Source organism: Artemia sp. Qi Xiang Cuo, chromosome 4, assembly GCF_049724085.1.
Source record: "Artemia sp. Qi Xiang Cuo chromosome 4, ASM4972408v1, whole genome shotgun sequence".
Classification (NCBI taxonomy): Eukaryota; Metazoa; Arthropoda; class Branchiopoda; order Anostraca; family Artemiidae; genus Artemia; species Artemia sp. Qi Xiang Cuo.
The window spans coordinates 21,229,100-21,256,651 of record NC_142797.1 but is presented as its reverse complement, the minus strand read 5'-3'; the positions used below and the strand labels follow the sequence as shown (position 1 = coordinate 21,256,651).

The window sequence follows — 27,552 nt, the reverse complement described above, 5'->3', positions numbered from 1 at the left end:
GGCCTGAGACTTTTGATTCCGCCTTGGCTCAGCATGTGTATGACAACCCGCACCATTTTGCTTTATTCGATAACACCTCTATTATTACCCTTGTTAAAGGTCTCATCCAAGTTTTCAGGCAGGCAGTAGAGATAAAAAAAAAGTACATTCATCGAAAGGTTGCTCTAAATAGAGACACGGGAGAAACTTATTTAAGCCCCATTTATAATGAACTAATTAATTCCGATTGTTTTTACTTAAGTATTAAAAAAAAATCACATTTTGCAACCTAACCTAATCTGTGATGAGGCTTTACCTTGAAAGCGTTTAGCCTTTAAAAATGCTCTGTATAAATTAAAAAATTGAATACCCATTCGGTACTGTATTTTTTCATTCAGTTACCCTTTCACCGTTACATGGAGAGGGTCTTCAAATTTTAGTTGTGCTTTGTTTTAAGGTTTGAATTTTTTTTTATAGCATCCTTTGATTTTTATTAGTACTTTTAATATTATTATCTTGCACTGTGGACGGTCAAGTGGAGGTCTTGACCGAAATATTTGCATTTTAGTCCATATGTTTCACTGGCTTGTATAATCCTCGTTTTTCTCTTTTTTTTACTATAGTTTCGTTTTATCATGATTAGCCAGTAGAGAATTCAAGACTAGGATTAGTTTTTATAATCAAAACATCCAAGAAAGGCAGCTTACCTGAATCTTCGAGTTCCATTGTGAACTGGAGATTCGAATCAAATGAGTTCAAATGTGTCAAAAAATCTCTTAGAGAGTCTTGTCCATGTTCCCAAACAGAAAAGATATCATCAACAAAATGAAACCAGATAGAGTGTTTTAAGTGGAAACTATTCAAGGCAGACTGTTCTATGAAACCCATGTAAAAATTTGCCAAATAAGGAGACAAGACAGTGCCCATGGATAAGCCCATTATTTGAAGAAAAAATTTGTTTTGGAATTCAAAATACAAGGAGAACTTGTTGCAAAGGCGGAAAAGGGTCATTATTGTATCAATTTCCAAAGTTTTGTAATCCGACTAACCTGAATTTTCCTCTAATTTTCTTTGTAAAGCCTGCTCACATTTATGGACATCCCATGAAGTGTACATTGAAACTGCATCAAAACTAGATAAGACGGTATTTTCTGTTGTACTTTGATTTTTTAACTTCTCAACAAGATCTATGGAGTTTTTTATATAAGATTTCTGTGTGCTTAAAAGAGGCTTAAAAATAGTGGCTAAAAAGCTTCCTATACCCGTAGCTGGAAAACTATACCATGTTACAATTGGACGTAACGGAATATCTTTCTTATGGATTTTAGGCAGACATAAAATTTTGGGGCTGAACAACCTTTGGGATAAAATTTTCTGTACATTTGAGGGTAATTAGTCTAGTATCTTTTAAAATTCTTAGTTCATTTCTTAACTTCTGTGTGTATTTGTCCGTGGGATCAAATTTTATTTCTTTGTAAATATTTTTATCCATTAAAAGGGTGTTAACTTTTAATTCATAATCTGCAGAATACATAATTACAACAGTGTTTCCCTTGTCCGCTTTCGTAATCACTGTGTTTTTGTCTTTATTTAAAGGTCTGATTTTTTTTTGTTGTTCCTGTTTGTTATTTGTAAGTTTTTCTGTTTTAATCTCATAAAGAATTCTCTTTACAATTTCACCTCTGATTAGCTCTGGATTTTCAAATTCACCGTGAGAGCTAAAAATAGCAGACTCCACGCCCGTAATAATTTCTGATGTATTTACGTGTGTTTGAGCCATTGCAAATTTTGGTCCTTTTGAAAGAATACTTAGTTCCTTCGATTTAAATACCTTAGAGGATAGATTTTCCAAAGGAGGACCAGGACAAAATCTAGGAAGGAAAATCCGTGTTTGTTGAAACTGCTGAAATTCCAGTTTTGAGGATTTTTCTGATAAACGAGTTTTTGCTAAATGGAATATGTGTCTGAAAGACCTATGTGAGATTTGTAAAATCTGGTGAAAATACTTGAGGGGACAAAATCTGATATAATAAGGATTTTAAATTAAGTATTTTATTACTAAGGACGTATCTTCTGGATCTATGGTCTTTTAAAATATGTGTTAAAGTTTTGAAACCCATTCTCTGAATAAATGGGCCTTCGGATTGTGTGCCTAAATGTAGGTTGAAACGTAAAGAAGGTGGAAGAATTCGATGTCTTTTACAAGTTTCTAAGAAATTAAACTGACGAATAAGATTTGCCTGTTTCTTAACACAATTTAAAAAAATCTAAAACAATATTGGTCCAATGCTCCCCGTAAGCTTGACGCAAAAACATTCTTAGACCACAGTGACTATGCATGATAGATGAAGCTCAGAGAGGAGAGAAAGTAACAAAATGAAAAATAAAATAAAAAAGGGTGACAAAACGAGTATTTCGTTAGCCAGGGGCGAATCATAAAAATGACAAAATATAAGAAAATATTTCGACAAGGACCTCCGCCAAGTCGTCCTCAGTGCTAAACAAAGAAGAACAAAAAAAAAACACGAAAATCTAACCTTTCAATGTTTTCCTTACAAAGACAGAACAGACGCTGAATAAAAACCAGGCAGGAATAAATGAAAACGAATTTACCAAGATGATTGGGCAAGAATCTTTCGCCTTCCAATAGTTTTAGCTGGTCTACAATTTCATTTTTCATTAGATATGCAAATAGCTTCTTTTTCGTTATTTCGGGTGAAAATAATGGTTGAATCCTTCAAAATTAAACTGTTGTAAATTGGGCTTACTGAAATATCTCCAGTGTTTCTTTTTTTTGCTAAGTTTTGGTTTATATATTTTTTTTATCTCAGTTACCTCTTTAAAAGTTTGTGGTACGCCATTTACAGTTGATATTAAGGTTGCCTCATCAAACAGAACTAGATGGGTCGGATTTACGAAAATATGCGAAGCCAATGCCAAATCAAAGTTGTCATTGTTATTTTTTAATCTCAGGGATTTATCTATTGAAATTTTGTGCTCATGCAAACGTTCACCTAGTTGTTGATGGGTCCTACCAATGTAAAATTTTCCACAAGATCACGTGATTCTGTAGACACCACTACCCAGTACAGGGTCTGTTTTATCCTTTCCTGAGATGAAAAAGTGTTCAACTTTTTGTTCGGTTTTGAAAGAAACAGAGAGATTATGTTTTTTTTAAAAAAATTTCCAAGTTTATCGCCAAGTTTCGGGATGTATGGTAAAACGAAGAACGTTTTTTTTCTCAATTGCCGGTGTAACTGAATCAAAGGGGACAAGCTTCATATTTTGTTCTTTTATCTTTTTTAATTGTTTAACTATTATATTTTCAATGAGCTTGATTAGGTAATCAATGCAGAAAAGAATATCCTTGACATAATTTAATTCAGAATTTAAATGATTATGGGAACAAATTTCAAAAACTCTGTTAACCAAAGAGTTTATTACCTTTCTTTTCACAGAAGGAGGGTGATAGGAAGAAAAATGTAGATATTAATCATTTTGAGTCAGCTTTCTATACATAGAGAATTCAAGACTAGAATTAGTTTTTATAATCCAAACATCCAAGAAAGGCAGCTTACCTGAAACTCTGAGTTCCATTGTGAACTGGAGATTTGAATCAAAAGAGTTCAAATGTGCCAAAAATTCTCTTAAAGAGTCTTGTCCATGTTCCCAAACAGAAAGGATATCATCAACGAAACGAAACCAGATAGAATATTTTAAGTGGAAACTATTCAAAGCAGATTGTTCTATGAAATCCATGTAAAAATTTGCCAAATAAGGAGACAAGACAGTGCCCATGCATAAGCCCATTATTTGAAGGAAAAAATTGTTTCGGAATTTAAAATACGAGGAGAACTTGTTGCAAAGACGGACAAGGGTCATTATTGTATCAATTTTCATATATATATATATATATATATATATATATATATATATATATATATATATATATATATATATATATATATATATATATATATATATATATATATATATATACATATAAAACACATAAAACACATTTTTGCGTTAAAAAAAATGGCATTCACTCACCACCCCCCTCCAAAAAAAAATCTTTGATGCTGCCCTTTATATATGACAGCCTTCCCCTCGATGATCTCAAATTGAAATTAAAACCGAGCTTAAAACAACTGTATTTACAGACTGCATATTTCTGATGGTATAGAGACTTCCAAAAGACGCTGCAACCCGATTTTGTTTCAGTTACTTTAGTCTTAAGCAAAGTTGTTGTGATAATGGTTCAAATTGAGCAAAAATTTTATGTTTATCCCATAAAGCCAGCAGATATTCTTGGGGGATTAAAGAATGATTTAAATTTATTTATTGATAAATGGTGCAAGAAGGAGAAGATTACTAAAGACAGATTTCAGAATTGGGAAAATTTGGTTTTGACTAGTGTACGAAATAGCATGTATAGAATTAATCCAACAAATTCTGAGAAAAATTCAATATTTTATAATGCCAATATGAAACAAGCAATTACTAATATTCAGAATGAATTTGTAATTGTACCAGTTGATAAAGCTAGCAATAATTTTGCCATAATTTGTCAGAAACTCTATTGTGATATTTCATCAAAAGAGTTACAAACAACAAATACGTACGAAAAGGCTCATATAGAGGAGAATAGTTTAATTAAAAATATAGAAGAAAGAATTTTGAAAAAATTTAATATTAAAATAAATGATAATGATAAAAAATTTCTTTTCTTATATTGGACCATAAAATTTCATAAAAATCCACCAAAACCACGTTTTATTGCTGGGGCAGCAAGGTGTCCAACCAGAATTGCGGCTACTGACCTATATTTAATTTTAGGACAAATTAGAAATTAATTTAAAGCATATTGCTCCGGAATTAAAAAATTTTCTAACTTTAACCCATATTGGAGTGTTAATAACTCGTTACAAGTGATAGATTCTTTGGCGAATGTTTCAGCTAAAAGAGTTTCAGCTAATTCAATTGATTTTACGCATATTTGTCATTTGTTCGACATATTTGTCGATTCTGTATGCATATTTGTCACTTAATTTGGTATTCGAAAAATTGCAAATGGTCATAAAGAAATATTTTCTTTTGTCTAATATCGAATTTTTGAAAATTGATACTTTTAATAAAAAAGCCCGATGGACGAATTTCTTTAGAAGTACTATTAATTCAAGATGTTATAGCTTGGATATGGTATGTGATTTATTGGAATTTGTTCTATTTAATACTTTTATAAGATTTAATGGTAATTTATATAAACAAACTGTTGGAATTCCTATGGGTGGGAATGCGAGTCCATTCATAGCGGACTTATTTTTAAGTCAATTAGAATACGAATATATGATAAATAAAATAGCCCAAGCAATGTAAAATATAACCTTTCAAATAATAAAAGATATCTGGACGATCTCTTAGTAATAAATTGTGCGGAGTTTATTGAGATTTCAAAAGATATTTATCCAAAAGAGTTAATTCTGGAACCTAGCCATGGGATAGGACACTCAGACCATTTCTTATATTTAAATATGCATATTTCAGATAATAATAAATTAGTTTTTAAAATATATAATAAAACGGATGATTTTAATTTTTAAGTAACTAATTTTCCATTCCTTGAAAGTAATATACATTCAAATATTACTTATTCAGCTCATTATTCCCAATTATTTAGGTATGCAAAAATATGCAGTAATTACACAGATTTTAAAAATAGATGTAAAAAGCTGAGCGAAAAACTGATCTTAAGAGGTTTTTCTGCCAAAAAAATTAGTTGGCAATTCAAAAAATTTAGTTTAATGCATCATGAACTTTTAGGTAAATATACAAAAAATTATAAAGAAATAATGAATGATATTTTAATATAATTTCTTTTTCGCTTTTCATTTTTTGAATTTTGAATTTGTAGACTGTTTTCAAACAAGCTTGAAGAACTTTAAATATGTAATTGGTTCCGGATACTACAAAAGACTTTTGTTATAACTCACATCTGGACCAGTCTTCATTTATTCCAGCATGGTCTTTGCTCAGTGACCTCTGGGGATTTTACTAAGGAAAGAATGACACTCATTTTGTATGTAATTTTGAATAGCTTTGCTAGCATGCATATATTTCCCAAGTTTTGCCTGGCATAGGGATAACATACAGATCTTATGGTAGAGGCTCCACTGTTACGGGTAAAGAAAGTACAGCCTCGAAACCTGTTAAGGCAGGTGGTATTTCTTCTGATGAGCCATAATAGAAGGTTCTACTTGGAAATATTTCGCTAGATTTAAGGTGCTTTTGCTTATAAATTTACAACGACTTACATTTATTGATGACGACTTTGCATGGATTTGGACATTTCTATTTAGTTGAAGGTTCGGTTATACTGTTTTGTCCTAGGTGGGTGGATAGATGAGTAAGGTAAAAACCTCGTTCAAGTGCACATTTGTCTCATTTGCTGGATTAGGATGACAGTTTTTTTTTGTTTTTTTTTTCTTGCCAAGTAATTACCTCTAAAACATAATATGTTATTATCTTTCTGTATTTACTTGTACTGGTAGGAAAAGCAAGCGTTAATTGAGTCGCATCGACTAAACTCAAGATGCAGCGCATAGTGATTAGCTTATTGTTATATTTTCCTTCGTGTTGCTCTCTTTACCTTCTCATTGTTGTATTTGCTACTCTTTCCTCTTAGAATTCCTTTACACCGTTGAACTTTTCGAAGTTGTCAAAATTATTCAGCGTTCTTGGAAGCTCTTGTCTTCATCAGTTGACACAATCTTCATTTTTATCATCCTTTTTGATGAGGTAAAACCAGAGTGACTTTATTAACTTTCAAAATTAAAATATGATTTTGTCGTAGACGTGTTAACATATTTTTTACTCTTTTTTTGTATTATCTGTTACAAAGAGTGAGAGAAAAGGATCAGAAAACATGTAGATCGTCTTAACTATAATATTTTCAGCTGTGCCCTAGTAAATTTAAGGGATGGGACAAATGGATTAAATATAAGCACTAATGGAAACATTATTTTTACGATACCGCTTTAAGCCCATGTTATTAATATATAGGAGGTGCTATTTCATGTGGGATCTTCGCGTCAGAAAAGTACCTATCAGAACATGATATGTTTTCTTATGAAAAAGCTTTGAATAGATATAACCTTACATTAATTTATGAACCACGGACAATATCATTACCATAATGACGATAAAAGACTATTCAGTGTCGAGAAAATAGAATCCAAAATCATACCCCATCCTAAAACTGGAGAAACAAAATGTATTTCATGTTGCTTTAGTTTGAAGTATCTTTATCAAAATTTGAGACACAGTTATGGTCTTCCGTCTTGAACAACCAAGTTTCTTAAGGTTAGAGGTTTTACAAGAAAATAATTTAATTTCTAACACTTCATTTTTCCCCTGTGCTCCTTGAAATAAGCTCTGGTCCTCCCTGTAAAACCTTTGAAAAATGAATATAAAAAGCAGGATTTATGAAATACCCACAATTGATCCACTCAGAGCCTCAAACAAAGCAACAACTCGGCGGAGAGCTGGTGCTTTGAGATACAAGGTTCCATTACCTGCCAGCATCCAAACTTGCAGTTCTTGAAAATCTCGAAGATTAAACGTGGCTACATTAGTACTGTTGTCACTTAGTAGGCCACTGCCCCCTCCCCAAATTATGTCGAGCTTAAAATTCGGATTTTGAGAATTTTGCAAACGAGTGACCCTCATGCCCCCTTGTCACAGCTGAAGCTATGGCCTATAATATTAGTAGATACTTCTTCTATATTGGCATGATACCCAGTACTTTTTGTGAATTGGGTTAGATGACTTTTTTACAACTTTCTTTGCTTAAATTATTACTTGCTTATTTGATATAAGGATTTCTGTCAATTTTAAATGTACTTGGTTCTGACTTGGAGGTCGGCTCTTTGAATTACATAAATTAAATTAAACAAAAATATGCCCCTTAATGGTGCTTCTACTACTACTACTACCACTAACAACAACTTACCGCAGCACCAAGAGGCCTGAAACCAACACAGCTACACACGCTCCTCCTTCATCCCAATTTATTCAAAGCCTCCCTTTTTACACCCTACCAGGAACTTCATATTTCCTTTAAATCTTTCTTTATGACAACCTCCCACCCCAACCGCAGACTACATGTGTTCTGTTTAGCCCTAGACAGTTGGCCGAAAAGGACAATCTTTGGCAATATGTCATCCTTCATCTTCAGAACGTGCCCTAGTCATTTCAACTATTCTCTCATTAAAGCCCTCGAAAGCGGCATTGAACCACAGTTTTCGTACAGCCTACAGTTTGAAATACGTTCAATCAGCCGGCTACCTAGAAAAATCCGTAGGCAATTTCTCTTGAAAATATCAATAGACGGTAAGAACTTGTAACGTGCACCTAGTAGAAGCACGTTACAGAACTGGTTTCATGTGCTAAAGATGTCAGTAGTCTCAGTACCAGACTAAGTCCACAGGAATTAATTGCCTGTGCTTCTTAGTCCGAGCCTGCACCTCTGTGCATTTCCATCGTAAGGCAACCCTTCTGAAGTTGCCACTAATTTCATATATTTATTTTTTTTGTTTTTATCTTAATCTGTTATGGTAAATCCGTCCCCTAAAATAAAAATAAACAATTAAAAGAAATTAAAAAAAAATTCATTATAGGTTATTCTACACCATGCATTTTACCTATATTTTGTAATAAAGGTAGAATATTCCAAAATATATCCTTTGCTTCACTTTTTTATATTTGCGACCAGTCTAGAGCTGTAGCTTGCACTGAAAGGATTATACCAGTGAATTAATTAGTCTCACATCCATCCCATTACCAAGCTAATATTTTGTTATTGAATTGACTATTTCTTAAAGGATAATGCAAACTTATTAAACAAAAAAGAAAAAATAATTTTTCAAAGCTTTTAATCTGGACAAAAAAAATGATTTAAAAAATGTGTAGAATTCTATAGATGGATAAGCTAAATCGGCTTACAACAAAATTCTGGCCTTGCATCGAAACATTAAAACTGTAAGATTGCAGAAAAGTAACAGACAAAATCATAAACTTTAAATTGTAAATCATAAGGGATTATTGATTAAACTTACCTTCGACCGAAGAACCATTTCTCTACTTCTTTTTCCCAATCTGTATCTCACCTCCAATTTTCCATTAATGATGGCTACTGATATAAACTCATCCTTTATTTTTGCATAAGAAATATCCCCCACCCATAGGACAAGACCATTGTATGATTGTGTTTTCAATTTGAAGGAAATGTGGTTCCATTTCGGGTCTCTGTAAAAACAAAATAATAAATTACACAAAAATAGAGAATAGTACCAATAATGGTTGCAAAAAAAACAGAAAAGAAAAGAATGATAGTAACACTAAATGTTAGACTGCGCATTTCTAAAATCGAAACAAGAAATCTAAGAAAAATCACAAAATGTTAAGTAAAACATAAAGTAGTAAAAATAAGAACGGGATGTAAGTTTGAATGCAATAATTGATGGTATTAATATTTGTTAGCCTACTGTACAAAATTACGAAAAAAAAACAGTGGAGTAGCAGAAAATTCAAACAAACAAGGAAAGACAAACAAGAGAAACTGTAAAAATTGCAGTAAAAAAAAAACTACCGAAAAAATAAAAACTACGGCTCTATAATGAGCCTGATAAGAAATTAAGGTAAAAAAAATACTTTCACATTTTACTCACGAGATTTTCAATTGATATGATAGCGCCGAAATTTTGTATTTTTCATTAATTTTTATGTTACGATAACTTCCAGGTAAATACATCAAAAACCCCAATAATTAACTGATAGTAAAGGTTGGACCAAGAGATTACCCGCTTTCTGCAACCCAGTATATACCACCAAGGTCGTGTCCAGGAATTTTGTTTGGGGAAGGGTATTTTTTTTTTTTGGGGGGGGGGGGGTACAAAGAAAACTTTTAAAAACGTATCAAAACTTGTTTATATGTATGTTTGTTACGGTTTACGATTCAGACACATATTTAGGGGGGGGGAGCTTAAACCCCCTAAACAACCCGTGAATATGCGGTTATGAGTACCATGTGTACTACACAGTTTTGCCGCGTTTGGAACAATTTCACCATGCGTTGAATAATTCAAGTGACGCTTGAAATAGTTACGCCAGTTTATTGAACACTTTGGCCACACTTGAGACACACCACCTGGTGAATCTGGTTTTTAAAATTCGGCAGCCCCTTGGGTTAGACTCCCGAATTCAGCTTAACAGCATGATCAGAAAAAGTTGAATATAATTTATTTAGTAAAAGTTGTTTCAGACTTTTGGAATAGACTGGTTTCATAATATGAAGCCATTAACACTGAGTCACAAGCAGTGTGACCTGTGTTTTTTACGACCATTTCAATTCCAAACGACCATCTAAATGAAAACTTATGAAACCCATAAATATGCATGAAGATCCACAAGCAATAAATCTCTTTTTAGAGAATTATACCCCACCCAACAAAAAAAAATCTTGTCTTGTCGTAACCTACGTTGCTCAAGCAAGGACATAAAACAAAGTTAAAAACTTTTTATAACAAGATCTGAAAAAAAACAGAGATAGAATCGTTTCTGAAAAAGGCGGGAGAGACTAAAGCCTCCAACTCATGTGCATTATCCAGAACAAAGATTTTCTTCGAAACTTAAAAGGAACTTCGAACTTTTCCTGATATTTTCTATTGTTTTTATTTATGCATACTTAAAACAGTTTATTTAAGATGTTATTAAAAGAAAACCACGCCAAAACAATCACAGAGCTGCCGGATCATCTTGATGCAGATAAATTTGTTTCTAAGCTTACGGAATATCAGTCGAACCACCGGAATATCAGTCGTACTAATTTTTGACTCGGTTTTCAACTAATTTTACTAATTTTTAGTAAGGTTTTACCAATTTTCGACTAATTTTCCACTCGGTCAAAAATTTCAGGGGGGGGGGGGGGTTCAAACCGGGTAACTCCCCCCCCCCGGGATACGGCCTTGCAGAAAATATCCCAAAATTTAATGAAGACTGCTACTGCCTAAACTACCCGCACTTGACGGTAAAAGTTGATTAGTGCTTCGCCGAAACTATTTGGGAATTTAACAAATATAAAAATTGGCAATCGAAAGTGTTTGAATTATTGATTACCCTTGAAAAGAGTTCAAGTCAGCAAACACTTTTTTCATCAAATTGTTCTAGTGATAGGGGATTCATTCACAAAAAGAAAATCAAACTTACTGAAAAAATAAGGGAACTGATGGGGATGTGGCTCCACCACATACAACGCAATTCATGCTAATTTAAGATTTAATGTTGTTGTTGCTTTCAATTGTGAAGAATATTTCTGTATTCCTATAGGGCTTTTAAGGTAATACTAATCTATACAAATGTCTATTGCCAAGACAATATTCAGGACTATCCTAAACATGAGTTGGCCCTTCAACCCCCTAATTTGCAAGCTTAAGTTTAACTTTAAGTATGGTATATGAAGAAGAAGTTCCCTTTATGTGTATTTGCTTTACGCTATAAAAAAGTGGTTTTCCAGATACGAAAGAGGCTATATCTCGCCTTATACTTTTTTTTCACAATGTTTTGATATTTCAAAACTACAATTTTACACTAAAACTTACTGTTTTAGTAATAAAAAATGAGCTGTCACCGAATCTGCACCTTCTTGTGTCATTATATCCCATTAAAAGTAAAATTAGAGGTTAATCACTCTTACACCGCATTCTTAGCTGGAAGACTTCCTATGGAAATTTTGAAAATGTAGACCTTAAATTGAGCCGTTCTAGCTGAGCGGTTAGCGCTCCGGACTTGAAATCCTGAGGTCAGGGGTGCGAGTCCTGGTGTTGATGGTTATTTGAGTTAGGAAGGGGGGTCAAATGTGTGACCATGTTAGCTCAGCCGACCCGGCTTTAAATGGGTACCTGGAGAAATTTGTGGGAAAACACAGAAAGCTTCATATGAGTTGCCCCCAGCCACGTATTGCACTCTCGACTGAAGGCATCGCATCAAGAGACTGGTACCTTTGCAATACAGACTATTGGTCAGCATGCCAAAAAGAGTTTTTTAAGTTTAGACCTTAAATTTTAAGGCCCCGTTGAAAAATATCTACTGAAACCCCCCATAAGAACTCGTGCGTTACTGCACTACTATACTACCGTCAATATGAACTACCCAGGCAGCACTGAGCTGTTAACAATGGAGGTTTTTTGCGAACTGAATACATCTTTAGGTCCGCATAATCCATTGCGAGGCAGCCTAGTCTTTGAAACTGAGAGCCTATATAGAGAGCACAAATATAAAAAGGTGAAACAACAAGAATTATTTAAGACGGTAATTTTTTCAAATGAATATTTTGGCTTTATAACTTAAGGCCATCGACAGTCCTAGCATCATCAGTGAAATGAAGTTCAACCAAGACTGAAAAACAAACACGAAACAAGGCAATTCATTCAGAAAAAAAATGGGGAGTATTTTTAAGGCTGTTCGATACCAAAAATGTTATTTTGCGAGTCTCGGCGTCGGCTGACAGTTTCAAGGACAAAGGGTTCATTGGAAAATTTTCCCAGGACCACAGGGAGCTTCCGAAGCAAAGGGTAAAAATTAATAGGGGATCTTAGATCTGTCAACAGTTCCAAAACATAACGATATGCTAGTTTAAAGCAAAGGAAAATTATAATCTCTAACTAATTGTTAAGCAAAGGGCTGCCTAATCAATGTACGTACATACTGTGTCCTCAAAGATTTTAATCAAGACAGTTAGGACAACAGAAAACTTCCAAAGGTGTCAAATTATTCAATGACACTTCTTTTGAGATGATTTTCGATGTTTTCCAAGCAGGTACACTAGAGTATTTTTTAGGGACTGCCTTTTTCTAAATTTTAAAAAAGATAATTCTGCTCTGTTCAGTCAAAAAAACAAAATTTACACTTTCTAAGATGTAAATTTCATCCAATCTGATTATCTTTATCTTTGGCAAAAAACGGGAGAAGTTAAATGGTTTTCTAAGATTTCTGAAAAATTAGGAGTTGGTTTTTAGTTTTTGTCGTTTATTCAGAGCTCTTATAAAAGCTTATAAGTTCCTTATTCTGGCAGCTACCCTAGAAGGTATTTTTGAAACAAGCTCATTGGCATTAACAATTGATTGAACATTGTAATACGTTCGAATATCTCGGCTCTATACATAAGGGCTAACATCAGCAAAGCGCAGATAAATATAAAATAAGATTTACAATAAAATACTTAACCTTTAAAACTAAAAAAAGAAACGAAATTATAATGCAAACATAATGTAAAATTATTTGTATTCTGGAAACGCAGTTTGGTCTCATCCTTATTTATAAAGATAGCTGTTCCGATGTTTCTACGAAAAATTCTGTAATTCTAAAATATTATTGTATGACGGCAAAAGAGGAAGAAAACTAGCCCTTGACAGTAATGTAATTATTTTTTTTTGTTTCTGAAAAAGAGAATTAGAGCTTTAAACTACTTTTCTAATAAGTCTTATTTTGATGACCTATGACGAATTTGATACTATCGCCCCAAGAAAACTAAAAATTAACTTGGATTCATGAACATCGTCTTCAGAAAAAAAATACCAATGTCCTCTTTTGATAGATAGGGGAATAAAGATCCACTCATGATTTCTCAAAGATAGCATTTTCCTTTGTTTTCCAAAAGTCTTGTGAAGAATTAATACTTAGAATGTGATACCCACCTTGACTGAGTTTTTCTCAGATATTTATAAGCATTATTTCCATCTAGGCGAACGTAGTCAACATTTTCGTTTTCTTCACCTAAAACAAAATAGAATAATATATATAATAGAATAATACATATATAATAGAATATAATAGAATATAATTTTAGAAAGATGAAACTGATTTCATCAATTATGTCGGCTACTAACTGCAATGAATCAAATGCCAAGCTGAGTCTAAATAGTTGATACAACCTTTAACTCGACGTCTCTGTGTGTGTGTGTCGTCTCTGTGTGTGTGTCGTCTCTTTGTGTTTGTCGTCTCTGTGTGTGTGTCGTCTCTATGTGTTTGTCGTCTTTGTGTGTGTGTCGTCTCTGTGTGTGTGTCGTCTCTTTGTGTGTGTCGTCTCTTTGTGTTTGTCGTCTCTGAGATCTTTTATGCACACCATGCTTGTAAAACTGGTGCATTTTAGTTCAACTCAATCGACTACCAGTTTGGTGGTGAAGTGTTCTAACATGTGTTAGGACAAACTTCTTAGTTTCTTACAATGGTATTTCACTTGGTTTTTTACAATGGTAATACAATGAGGATTTCAGCTAATAAGGAACCAAAACCAAAAATTTACCAGAAATTCTGGAAGAGGTTAACGCAACAGCAGTGTTTCGGCAGTGGCAGCAGTGTGTTTGGATGACAAAAAACCTAAGTCAATAAGAATATTTCATGTTTCCTAAGAGCTCCAAAAGGTGATGAACTAGTCGCTTGGTCGAACTATAAATCGTATTGTTAGTGGACAAAACAAACTTCGCATTTGTTTCCATTTTTTCTAAAAATGCTTTCAATATATTTCTGTACTGTCCAAGATACACGTGGTGGTCCAACAAATGCTGTGTTTGACACCATAAGTTCCAAGCTTTTGGCTCTTGAAAATATTGTAGCTTGATTTTTATATTCAGCTTCTTGAGGTACTTCTCTTCTCCTGAAAACCTGAAACGGGGTATTTTCAGGACAGATGTCACCCAAAATTCTAAAAGAGGTTACTGCATCGCCGCATTTCAATTATATTATTGGTGATAACTGTTTCCTTTGCAGTGCTTGCTATGCACAGTCATCTTCAAATGACGTTAACATTTATTGTAATATGATTGTTCAGTCTCCTTAATACCTTCGCATTCAAAATCAACTTACCTCAGGAGTAAGTGAGAAAAATCTATCAAACTTAAAATAAAATTTACCCTAGTCTACAAAATACATGTATCTTAGGTGAGACGAAGGAGAGCCATTCTACTGAATCACAGATGGATGTATAATTTTGTATAATTGAACGTTTTCCTCATAACTCCTAAAGTAAAACAAAATAATGGAAAATTTAATAGATGCTTTGGTTTTTCTTTATTCATTGTTATTGAAGTAATTGCATTTGTGATATTAGTGCCGAGAGAAATAAAGTCGTCGTGCCAACTAAATCAGTAGATCAATAATCATTAATCAAGAAAGTGTTTGGAAGGTAAGCTTAAGCCATCTGAGCGTTTACTGAACAATCCAAGTGGACAACGAAATTTTTACAGTAAAGGTATACATCCTTCTGTTAATAATGCAATAATCCTAACCAATGTTTTAAACTCAACGGGATGTTGCGTTTGAAAAACTTGGCTTATATGCAAGATAGTTGAATGGACAGGTATTGTTTCTGCCCTGTCGATCACATCAGGCACAATAAATTGCTTTAGTCGTAGATCTACATTTCGTAGATTCAAGATATAAGCGGCGTTTTTCAAAATGATTCTAAACAGTGCTTCACACAGTGAAATGTAAGATTGGCAAGACCCAAATGGAATTTGGAGGTCTTTGCAGAAAATTCTGTTTCAATTCTTTCAGAAAACCTTCCACTAGCAAGGAAAATTATTTACGTTTTGGCTTTCCCAAGGGTAGACAAAGCCTTGGAAAGTGGGCTGTTCACTTTTTAAATTTTTAATCCATTATAAAACTTGTTACGTGACTGAGTCTTGGGTAGACTCTAGTTTTGTCGTAAAAACAAGGTCCTATCAACCTATTTTGGCCACAAATCTCTTATCTCCTCATAAAGCTTTTCGAATAACATAAAGTATTCGACGTAACCTACTGAGGGATTGACTAATTTCTGGCAATAGGATCTGTACAATTCAAAAAAAATAATAATTGCCTTTTAAATAGATTTATTAGGAAAGAATAAATCCTGATCACAAATTCCTCTGGATCAGCAAGGGTTAGAGACAACTGCCATCTTGTGCCATAAGAGCTGAGAAACATTATGCATATACCCGGACGTGGTTTATACCAACTTTGAAAACTAACTATCGCTTAATTTCCTTTAGGGGTTGAAACTGATCCAGAAAAGTAAATTTAAATGATTTTTGTATAACTGATTTCTAAATAAAAAAGAAACAAATGAAAATGAAAATTAACCAAATTCACAAAAAGATTGCAAAAAACTGAAATATGAGCTGGAATAAGAACTCACCTGAAATACATTTTGGGGTTCTGCAGTTGCATTTCTGTACCATGGTTGTTAATGTGGTCTTACTCGGTTTTAAAAGATCGACATTTTTCTTATCAATCCGCACTTTTCTCAGGCAGCCAACAAAACTCGCTCCCGTTCCAGCATTTTCTCGTACTTGGCTATTCACTATTCCTGGTAGTCGACCTATCACAATTTGGCCATTTGTGTCGAGAGACTTCAAGTACCCAGGCGATCTGGCATACATTTCTGGTTCATCATCTATTTGCAACATCCCATCCTAAAAACAATTCACGTATGGCAGGGTACAGATACCAAGATTTAATGTGGACTAAATAATTAGGCACATGGGAATTCACTTCTGGTGAGTCAACAGGTCAGGAGGAAAGGGGAATGAAAGCTTAGGTTTCTACTGTCTTTCTTCCTTAGCATTCCCCTACTATCTAAATGTGTTCAAAATTGCCTACATATGCTGCACGCTCTTTAAAATTCAGTTTGGAGTTTTTTTGAAGAAAAAAGAAAATGATTAATTATTTGACTCAATAGAAAAAATCTACTCAGAGAATATCCTCTATCCCAAAAACTTAATTTTCAAAATTCACTAAAGAACATTTTTTGTGATGCTTTTGGCTAGTTCCTGACATGCACCCATCTTAAACATAAAAACTGTTTTTTTTTTAAGATTTTACTATTATTTTACTAAACATTATTGTCAAATAGTGGTTAGACTTGGAGAGAACTTTCTTTTTCTTTTTTTTTATAAAGAAGTTCATATTGATAATGGTATTAGTGAAAATTTAAAAGGTACATATTCACGCGGTTCTATGGAATCGGAAGAAAATGAGTTCAGTTCAAAAAAGTACTATATCTGATTACAGAATAAAAACATTACTATTTTGTACTACAAACTCAATTACATCATCAGTCATGCATTAAATATAAATATCGTGGTTGCAGCGATAGCTGAAACCTGGTATATGACGAACCACAGCCCATAGTAACCAAAAAGTACAAACGTGTTTTAAAAAACTGACAAGTGAGAAAAAGTTGCCATTTCTAGCGGATTCAGGAGCGGTAGCTATTACGTAAATAAGTCTTAATAGTGATTTTTTTTAGAAAATAAATTTATGTGAATTTCGGAAAATAGCCTTAAGCCCCTCATAAATGACGTCAAATCGAAATAAAAAGTACACCATTGGAACTGTCGGGCCCGAAAACTCTATACGGGAAACATACAGTTCCCTGGCTTGAACATCGAGGAAAATCAATTTTTTGCATGGATCAAGAAATATAATGAATTAAGACAGTACTGAATCAGTTTGTCAGAGAGGATAGAATATTTACGTATATTCTTCAGCAATGCTTCCATCTTTTTTAAATGTAATATTATTCGGTACTTATGCATTATATATTACACACGAGAGAGGTCAAGTTTGGTTAATGCTAATGCAATAAAATAAAGCAGGATGAAAATATAATAGTTTAGAAACAAATTTGGGCTATATATTTGCACATTAGGGGGTGGAGGGTAAAGCATAGCATATATTAATTACGTAACCTAACCTAGGTACTTTCCCTCCCTAAACCTCCAGAAAATAGTTTGAATATTGTAAAAGCAAAGAGAAACCACGCATTGCGATTCATTTATCCATTGCAAATACCCGTTTGACAGGTTTTCTTTAGTTTTCCTCTATACAGTCTATAGCGGTGTGTAAGATATACTGCATAAGTAGCTATGATTCAAAGTATTATGTTTTATACATATTTTATTCTATATGTATAGTTAAGTTACTATTATTTCATTTAGTAGCATATAGACAATATTAGGGTAGCTCTAATCTAGTTCAGTTTCAAGTTCTTTAATAATCAATAAGAAAAAAGTTCACAAACTATCCAATTAGTGACCCACAGTGAGGTGAACTCGTGTGTGGGTTATACACTCAACAATAAATACATAACACTATCTCCAAATACCGGGAAAAAAAGATGGCCCTTCAACTCTCCACATGGTAAAAAAAACTAAACACCCAATTAATCTCAAATAACCAAATAAAAATAAATAAAATGAGGAGCCTCCAACCCAGAATTCAAGTTAAATTAATAGCTACTAATTAAATGATTCTTTAAACTAACTCTATGCATAAGCATTTGATGTTCGGAAGATGTCTTGGACATTGGAGATGTTCCCCCCCTTCTTCTCAAGGCCATTGAACATGTATGATATATTCTCCTATAATCTTCAGTTCTCATATATCTAAGAAAACATTAAGAAAGAGAATTTTATCCAACCTTTCGTTTACGCTCTCTGAATAATAGGTAGTATTGCCTACCACTCAATTTGTCTTAGTTCTAACTCAAGTCAGAGTTTTGATCCCCCTTTAGGATGTTTACTGTAAATAGATTTCTACTTTTCATGATACTATCCCAAGTTGGAGTTTTGATAATTTATCCCACTTCAGACTATTTATTTTAACATGATTTTGTACTCTCCATGATTTTTTTTTTTTTTTATTTACATGAATGCTCAGAAATGGCCAAATTGACAACTAAAAATTATACGATTGATTTTTTTTGCTGCATTCTCTATGGATTCAAGACATTAAGAAAACAAAGAATTCGAGGAAGTAATTTTAATCCAAGCTTTTTTTAAGCTCTCTGAACAGCAAGTAAAATTATATTTCCTCGGTCATACAGTACTAAAATGATGACTGTACAGAGCAAAAGAAAGCTTTCTTGTAAAAATTATGTGACTCAAAAACGTTTCATTTTTATCTTCACTTGCTTAAAATGTTGCTAAAAAACCACACAGGTTTAGATTCGTTTTACCAGCTTAAAACATCACAGAAACAAAAAAAACAATAAAAACAAAATACCCATTTTTTTTATGCAAAAATACAACAATAGTTAAAAAAAATACTGGATTATTTGGATTCCGTTTCATATATAAGCTCAAATAACAGTAAGATTGACTAAAAAAAAGGTGACGATAAACGCACAAAAAAATAAACCAATCAAATTAATGATCAATTTCTGCCACAGAATTACAGAACAAAAATCCCTCGTGTTCTCTTAGACCATGTTATGCTATTTTTTTCTGTGCTTGTACAATAGTTGCAGTATCTGCTGACACCTAGTAAAGAATTCTAACCTACAATAACCGACAATTTAAAAACGCGTTTTGAAAAAGAAATTGTTCAGCGAGAAAGTATCACCATTTGAGTTTAGTTCAGGAATAGTAAGCGCCATTTCGGTCAATCTTAATGGTAAGAGTTTATTCCGAAAATCATTTTATAGGGATTTTGAAAAAAAGGCTAGTCCAAAGGCATATCAAGGATTGTTGTTGTTGGGGGGGAGATTTTGGAATTTTTTCTTAAACATACCGAAATTATATTTATATGTATTTTTGTTACGTTTTTACGAGTCAGACATTTTTTTTTTTTTTGGGGGGGGCGGGGGGTTCAAACCCCATAATCATCTGGCTTTGATACGGCCTTGCCTCAGGCCCGCACAAATAGCGTCGGGTCGAAATGAAAACTGTACCATTGGAATCAATATTGCCGAAACCCCCGTTTAGAGGAATAGCAGTACATCATCTTGAATGACAAGAAGCCCCTTTTTGCATGAAAGCAAGAACGTGTCTCCTTTTTTAATTCTCCTTTTTAACCATCGCCGCTAGTGAGGCACTGAAAAATCATACAGAGATGTTTAAGTACTCATTTGAAAGCATATTGTTATATCTATTGCCTTTTACTATTAAAAAAAAGCTAGTATTAAAATAAAATGGAATTCTTAGCCATAAACTGTATCTTCGTATACAAGACGATATAATACACGTGCCTGTAGACAAGAAAATTATATACCACATGTTTTTTTTGAAAAGATTCAATATTCTAATTTTAGTTGTGAATTTGGCCTGTTCTATACATATTCTAAATTTAGTCTTCAATTTGGCCTGTCTTATACATTGGTGTAGGCTACAAAAGTCATGGAGGAGCCAAATTCATTTCACAATAAGCAACCTACAGTAGAAAACAGCTTAAAGTCAAGCTATCAAAACTCCGACTTGATGCAGAATTAAGGCACATGGAGTGGTAAGCGATTTGTATCACATATCAATTTAAAAGGAAAGGGGATCCTTCCACTCCCCTTCCCATAAGTAATTTACTTACTTGGCTATATTATAGACTCTACTGGAAAACCTTCTTCATTCACAAAAATAAAAAATTCACCTATGAAAAAACGAACAATTTTCTGGTGAATGCCTGGTAGGCTCTTTCTACAATTTTTAGTTTGATAGTTAATAGTACCCCAGAATAAGAAATAATTAACTTAAAAGATAACAAATAATTTCCTAAACATCCTTAAACATGCACAAAATCCCATGAAAAGCAGATTAGGCTTCTTCAACTAGAGGTACGCCTCTTGGAATGCGGGGAAATATTTCCTAGATTTGTTTTCTGAAATTTGTATGTATATGACTTAGCCTTTATTTAATTACCTTATATGTAAGTACTTTGGTATTATTTAGCACATAAATGTCTTGTAATTATCTTACAATATAAATATACGAAGCAATATTTCTGCAAAGCCTTTTCAACAGGATCTACAGGGTCATGCTATTAGACTTCAGAGGAGTGTGGATCTGAACAAATCTGGATATCCTTGCTTTGAACCAGCGTTGGGCATAATGTTACGTCTGATAATTATAAAATCCAAGTTTTTTTGCCTCAAATTTTTAGGGGTCAGTTTTTCTGTGAACATCGTGACTTGTTACTTTTTACAGCAAAGCTCCTAAGTTAGCTTAATAGATTAAAATATTTGTTCTTTACCTGGCGGTATCTTCGAGCAGATATTCGGTGCCATTCGCCGAGAGTAACCAAACTTAGTGACCTCATGACAACAGCTCCACTTCCTAGCTCATACCTCATTTCAATGTGTCTGTAAAATCAAGCAGTATAACTTGCTTGTTTTCTAATAACCATTTGAATGTTTTTATAAATATTCATTTTAACACGTTTTACTTATTTTTACTTATTTGATATGTTATAACCTATGTATACATATATCTGTTTTTTTGGTGAATTTGAAAAAATTAAGAATTCAATAGTTTGTAATGACAAGCTATTGAAGCCAGAAGCAATTCGGACCAATAGGAGCCCAAACGATAAAATTCGGACCAATAGACAATTTTGATAACAATAAATTCATTAAGAGATTTTTTATGCTGATCCCAAATATATAAAATTTATTCAGTTTTGTATTCTCTATCAAAATCTATGAGTCTGTGAAAATTGACCTGATTTTTTAAAAGGGGGGGGGGGCATCCCCAATAAGGAAGAGGTCTTAATGAAAATCACACCATTAGATTTACCATTTCAGTGAACCATACTGTAGAGGTGCAAAGCTCCACACAGAGATTCGGAATTTCAGATTTTTTTGCCAGAAGGAAGATGACAGATAAGTGTTCGTTTTTTTTTTTCAGGGGTGATTGTATTGAGCCAATGGTCTTCTAAGGTACGGAGAGTGCTCATTCGAACGGAAAATAAAAGTTCTAAGGTCCTTTTTAAATGACCAAAAAGGCTGTGCCGTGGAAACGTGGCATTTTCTGCTGTTTGTGGCCCCAAACTAAAATCTAGTCCCAAAAGCTACCAATTCGCTATCGATTGAAAATTCTAAGGGTAACTAACTGTTTTAAAAGTACAAAGGAAACTTAATTTTGAGCTTCCAAGTTGCAGAGGAAATAATGCTGCACTGTAGGGTACTCATGCCTGAGAAGTCACGTCTTGCATACAAGATAAATACTTAATCTGGAGATTTGTCTTATTGTTTGATTTAACAAAGTTGATTTGATTTTCCATGAAATTGTGTTTAGTAATTTGTAATCATGCATGAGCTACTATGAAGGATGGTCAGGGGGGGGGATGCCTAAAAACCGCATTTCAATCCACAGATTGCCTAACTCTCCGTGGTCTTTCAGATTAATATAGAAAGAGTTCAGGGGGAAGAGTTAGGGGTATATCTCTCATCTTCCTACATTTATACCAAGCCTGAATAAGGGTGCTGCGGGGTGATACCTCCCTTCTTATTGCACAAAAATATTACGACATTTATTTTAAAACTTCATTTAACTAAACTATTTTCCTTCATATTTCATAAAATTACACTTACTATACTTACCTGTACTATACTTACCTGGGGGGCCGGGGGGGGGGGGGTCAATAGCGTCCTTCCCATTCCAACAATTTTTTTTCTATGTAGAATAAAATGTTACATTTACCAGCCTAGTGGCACTGAGGCAGAAAAGGTGAGACGGGGCACAATGAGTCTCAGAAGGAAGATTCTTGAGGAAGGGGCTGGAAAGTACTACTAGGAGTTTGGTTTTCAGTTATTTAAAATTTTTACATTTTTCTTTCCTGTTTACATACAATATGTCAATGTATTTAAATTTATGTATGCGATGAATCCTTTTTAAACATCAGGGAACCCTATATTGTAGAGGTCACGATGGCTTTAGCCGCTTAGAAGATCCAAAACCACGCAGAATGTCCATCCATGTGAACAGCAACATCCTTTTTCTTCTCCCAAAAATTATGTAGTAGAAATGTAACCAAAGACTTATTCAACAAAACTCCTGTTCGCCAAAGATTATGTTCAAATTAAATTAAAATAAAAAATTTAAAAAATTAAATTAAATTAAATTAAATAAATTAAATTAAAATTAAAAATTAAATAAAAAATTAAAATCAAATTTCGTACAAATTTCAATTTTATTCTAATATTTTAATTCTTAGGCAGAACAACTGAAAAGGCGGGACATGACCAATCAACTTACAATTATTTGTATATAGAACATAACAGCAAGAAATCGGAGGTTTTTGGGGCTGGTAACCCAAATCGTATCTTTGTTAGGCCTGGATATAATATGAAAAGCTAACAAAAATAAATCCAGGAAACCGAAGTAATATTAAAAATTAAAATAAACAAAAATTATTCCATGCACAAAAGGGCCCCTCCTCAGTCCCTCGCTCTTTAGCTAAAGTTTTAATTTTGTCCAATTTCTTAAGAAAAAATGCTGAAACACAAGGGCCGTTGAATTGAAATAAGACACTTTTTCAAAACACTCACAACCTTAGCGTTATAAGCAAGTAGTTGAGGAGGTGATATCCCCTCTCATATGCAGAGTAATTTCTGTTCGTCTTAAGTTTTAATATTGGTCTTTACTTTCAGTTGAAAAAAACCTTTTTTATTCAGCGTAACAAAAGCCAATGGATGAACTATTCATTCAGTCAGCATTATTTTGAATCCCTTTGCCAATTTCAGTATAGTATTGTTTTTAAAGTTTTTTAAGAAGATGTTTCTGTTTTTTTGCCCCGGCATACGAAATCAGCAACCCAGGGCTTGTGGTAGCGATATTTTTAATAAATATATTTTCTAAATAGCACTAGCCTAGTTCCTCGGCTAATTTCGACTCTAGTGTCATTCAGTCTTATAGGAATCACAAATGTCACAGAATATAAATACATTCTGACATTATCAAGGCTGTATCCAGGGGAGGGGATTTAGGGGTTTTTACCCCCCCCCCTCCCTCCCTCCCCCTGCCCTGAAATGTATTTCCTACTCTTAAAAAGGTACCAAAAAAGAATGTTAAACAAATTTTTGATGCGTTTTTAAAGTTTTTTTGTAACCCCTCCTGGAAAGAATCCTTTTGTACCCCCCCCCCTAATTTGGGTGTTTTACTGTTTTGATAATCTTTTTTGTTCGTTAGCGTAACTTATCTGTTTCTATAGTAGGCTATTAGTCTAGTGGTTTGGTTAATTTTACATAGGACCTAGTTATCCAGAACCTACAAAACAAAATACATTTTAAAGCTTTTGTCTTTTAGTAAATCCATAATCACTGAGTCTTCAAGTAATGGATATCGTTATATATTAAATAGTCAATCAGCTTTCAATAGTTCAGAGGTTCTCAAAGTGTGGGGCGCGACTCTCTGGGGGGGGGGGAGCATTATAGGGGTGCATTTTAAAATGTAACATTGTATTGGTAGGACAGAAAGAGATTTGTGCAATAATAATCGCGTCCTATAAGGTGTTGACCTCGGGGGTATAAGGTGCACGTCTCGGGTTGACCAAGGTGTGGCCTGAAAAGTTTGCAAACCTCTGCATTAGTTCTTTTTAGTAATTTTAGTTATTATGGGGATTCCTTGTAGTAACAGACTGTATATAAAAAGTGATACTTGTCAGTAGAAACTAAACACTAAAAATTAAATTTTCATCGCAAAATATGCAACGACAAAATTCGTTTTTCAGGTTAATTCTAAATATACAATATAGATTAATTTTACATTTGCTCAGTAAAGGCTATTGGCAATAAATATTTGCATAATTTTGTAACTAGGAATTAAACTCTTAATTAGGATCTTAATGTGCATTATGCAATGAAGCCCAACATGTATGAAAACCTTATAAACACTATCTACAAAATGTGAAAATATGGAATTATTTCGAAAAGCTAGTACACTGAATTAGCTCTTTTTATTGAAGCACTGCTGCAAAAAAAGTAAAAATTTTCATTTGTAAAGTTAATTTTTGAAAGGGCGGTGGCGTATCTCAAATTTAGACAATCATGGGTGGTCTATTAAAACAGAATATTAATTAAATAAAAAGAGACTGTAACATATATTGCATTTAGGATAATCCTGGATATGCCATTAAAAACGAACCAGAAAAAAAACTTTTTCAATTGGAAGTAAAAAGTGACGTTAAAACGTAAATAAAGCAAAATTATTCCATTTATGAGGGTTTTTGTGCCCTTCTCAACACCCCGCTCTTTAAGCTTAAGTTATATAGTACTTTAAAAACATTTCTTATATTCATTAAACAGCCCTTGTGTTTAATCAGTTCTATTTAAGTAGGACTCAATCTTCAGCGTAAAACACGAGGGGTTTAGGAGGACACACCACCCTCGTAAAATAAATAATTTTAATTAATTTTCTACTTTCATTTGAAAACACTTGTTTTTTAGGTTATTAGCATGGAGATTCAAGCTTTTAGCTTGATTAATTTATGTTTGAGTTTGTACACACAAACACCCCAAGACACTTGATGTTGTATATCAAGAGATCAACTCATACCCTTTCCCCTAATGTGCAAGTGCCTCAGCCATTTGCGCAGTTATAGATATCCCATATAAATCGTCATTATTCAATAGCTTTTCCACCAATCTTGATCGTAGAACCAATTTGTCCCCCCCAAAAAAAAAAAAAAAAAAACACAAAAAAAGCCCACAAACACAAACTAGATGATCCAAAGAATACAGTCGAGTTGATCAGGAAGTTTCCTCTAATAGTTCTCTGTCGATCATACACGCTGACAGAGTTAAAATGGGGAGAATAATTTTTTTTCCCGACCTCGCTCGTATCGATTAACTTCATTAGGGAACGTTTAACTAGGGAATTTATTAAGGAAGTAATTAAAAATTTTAATTGAGTTATCAACTGCCTTTTTGAGTGCCGTTTAAGTACAGACAACGACCTGAACAACAATTGTTTTCGAAGGCCTTGAAACCCTTTATAACCCCCAAAAAATTACACAGTAAATACAAATATTTCTTCGAAATTTCTTAAATGATCAGTGAAGAAAATATTCAAATGGAGGAGGGGATGGGGCTAGGACCCTTGCTTTCTCTAAATCCTGAGATTTTATTATATTTTTTTCTATGATTATTATCTTTCCAAATGAATCATCATTTTTTATTCAAATTTATACAATCCCTCTCCCCCCCCCCAAAAAAAGTATCATTCTCCCTTAGAATTAAAATACCGAACCGAATACCGATTCTCCTGTAGTAAGTTTTTTAAGGTAATTTTTTACTGCAATAGTTACTTACCCGGCTACTAAGCTGATGGAAAAATAATCCCCAATTCCATCCCCTCTTTGTTGGGTATGCAGAAGAACCCCGTCTGTAGCATCTGGTCGAAATTCAAACTCAACATTAATGCGATCAACTAATGAAATCCTCTTTAGAATGACCATCGCTCTCCCATCAAAATAAAATGAAGGGATTTCAGCATATTTGTCAGCTATACTACTATACTGTGAGTCACCTATGGCTACAAGAAATAAATGTCAAAAATAATACATTCTAAGATCACTCTGGCTATTTATGGCGAATGACAAACAAGAAAAAAAAAATAATAAGTGATTAATGAAATTAAATAGCCTAGAAAAAGAGGACAGTATCAGCCAGTGGACAGAAAAGAAGCGAAAATGACAAAAGCAGATATTTCGGAAAGGACTTTCGCCAAGCCGTTTTCTGTGCTCAAAAAAAAAGAAGGAAAGCTAATCTTTTGAATTAAACTCGGACAGAGCAGAATAAAGGTTAGTTTCCTATTTTTTTTGAGCACTGAAGACGGCTTGGCGGTAGTCTTTGCGAAAATATTTGCTTTTATTATTTTCATAAATTTTCTGTCCAATGGCTGATATTATCTTCGTTTTTTCGGCTATTCAATTTTATCATTCATTTATTATATTTTTTATTTTTTCTCATGCGTTGAAAAAATAAACTGAGCTATTGAAATAGGTTAAGAATAAAAATAAAAATAAAATAAACACTGGAGTAAATTTCTACTGCTAATTTGATTTTTGAACACTTAGAAAAAAAACAAAATATATAGAGGTGAAGGAAGAAAAAAAAAAAAAAAAAATCAAAGAATTGAGATTAAGGAGCATAACATGGAAGTATGATAGCACAATTCCTCATTTCTAAAACTATTTATTTGTTTTTAGTGAAGCATTGATGCATACCAAAGACACTTCCAGACTAGAAAAAACCTGCAACAATAGTAGTGAGAAACAGTAATAATTCACCTCACCTTGGGGTTGATTCAATTTGTAACGAATCCACTGAAATGGATGGAGAAGAAAGGTTTCTATTCTTAGCATTCAGTTCTCCTATATTGAGAGCTTTTGTTTCCATACCACTTGAGGTATCACCTGGCTAATTACTTTTAATTTGAGAAGCTTTTGTCCACTGGCCGCCTATTTGATTACTCTGAAGAAATACTGAGATGGAAACTTCTATTAAATGAAATTGTTTCACAAGATGAAAGTATTTTACTCAATACCTCATTGGCTCATCAAATTGTAATTTAAAGCGAGTAAAAAGAACAAAAACTTTTTAAGTCGAAATCCTTTTTTAAGGAAGCTGTCTATTTATCTGTCATAGAACTTTAAGCCCCTATTGCTAGTCATAGAAAAGGGCATCACGGCAATTGGATTTAGATGCATTTTATTCCATTGATACTACTTGTGTGTTAGAGCCTGTTTATGATGGTTTCGATTGATTTG

The 27,552-nt window shown here is 33.4% G+C and overlaps 1 protein-coding gene across 1 annotated transcript in view; it reads right to left on the bottom strand.

Moving 5' to 3' along the window:
* The window catches only part of LOC148952876 (uncharacterized), a 182,181-nt gene that overhangs the window by 6,457 nt on the left and 148,172 nt on the right, over window positions 1-27,552 (bottom strand). Inside the window, exons 13-17 of the mRNA XM_089087456.1 lie at window positions 26,093-26,315; window positions 21,037-21,145; window positions 16,211-16,487; window positions 13,731-13,809; window positions 9,096-9,285 (exon numbers count right to left, since the gene is read on the bottom strand). Of these exons, the coding sequence (XP_088943582.1) occupies window positions 9,096-9,285; window positions 13,731-13,809; window positions 16,211-16,487; window positions 21,037-21,145; window positions 26,093-26,315 (878 nt within the window). The remainder of the gene's footprint in view (window positions 1-9,095; window positions 9,286-13,730; window positions 13,810-16,210; window positions 16,488-21,036; window positions 21,146-26,092; window positions 26,316-27,552) is intronic.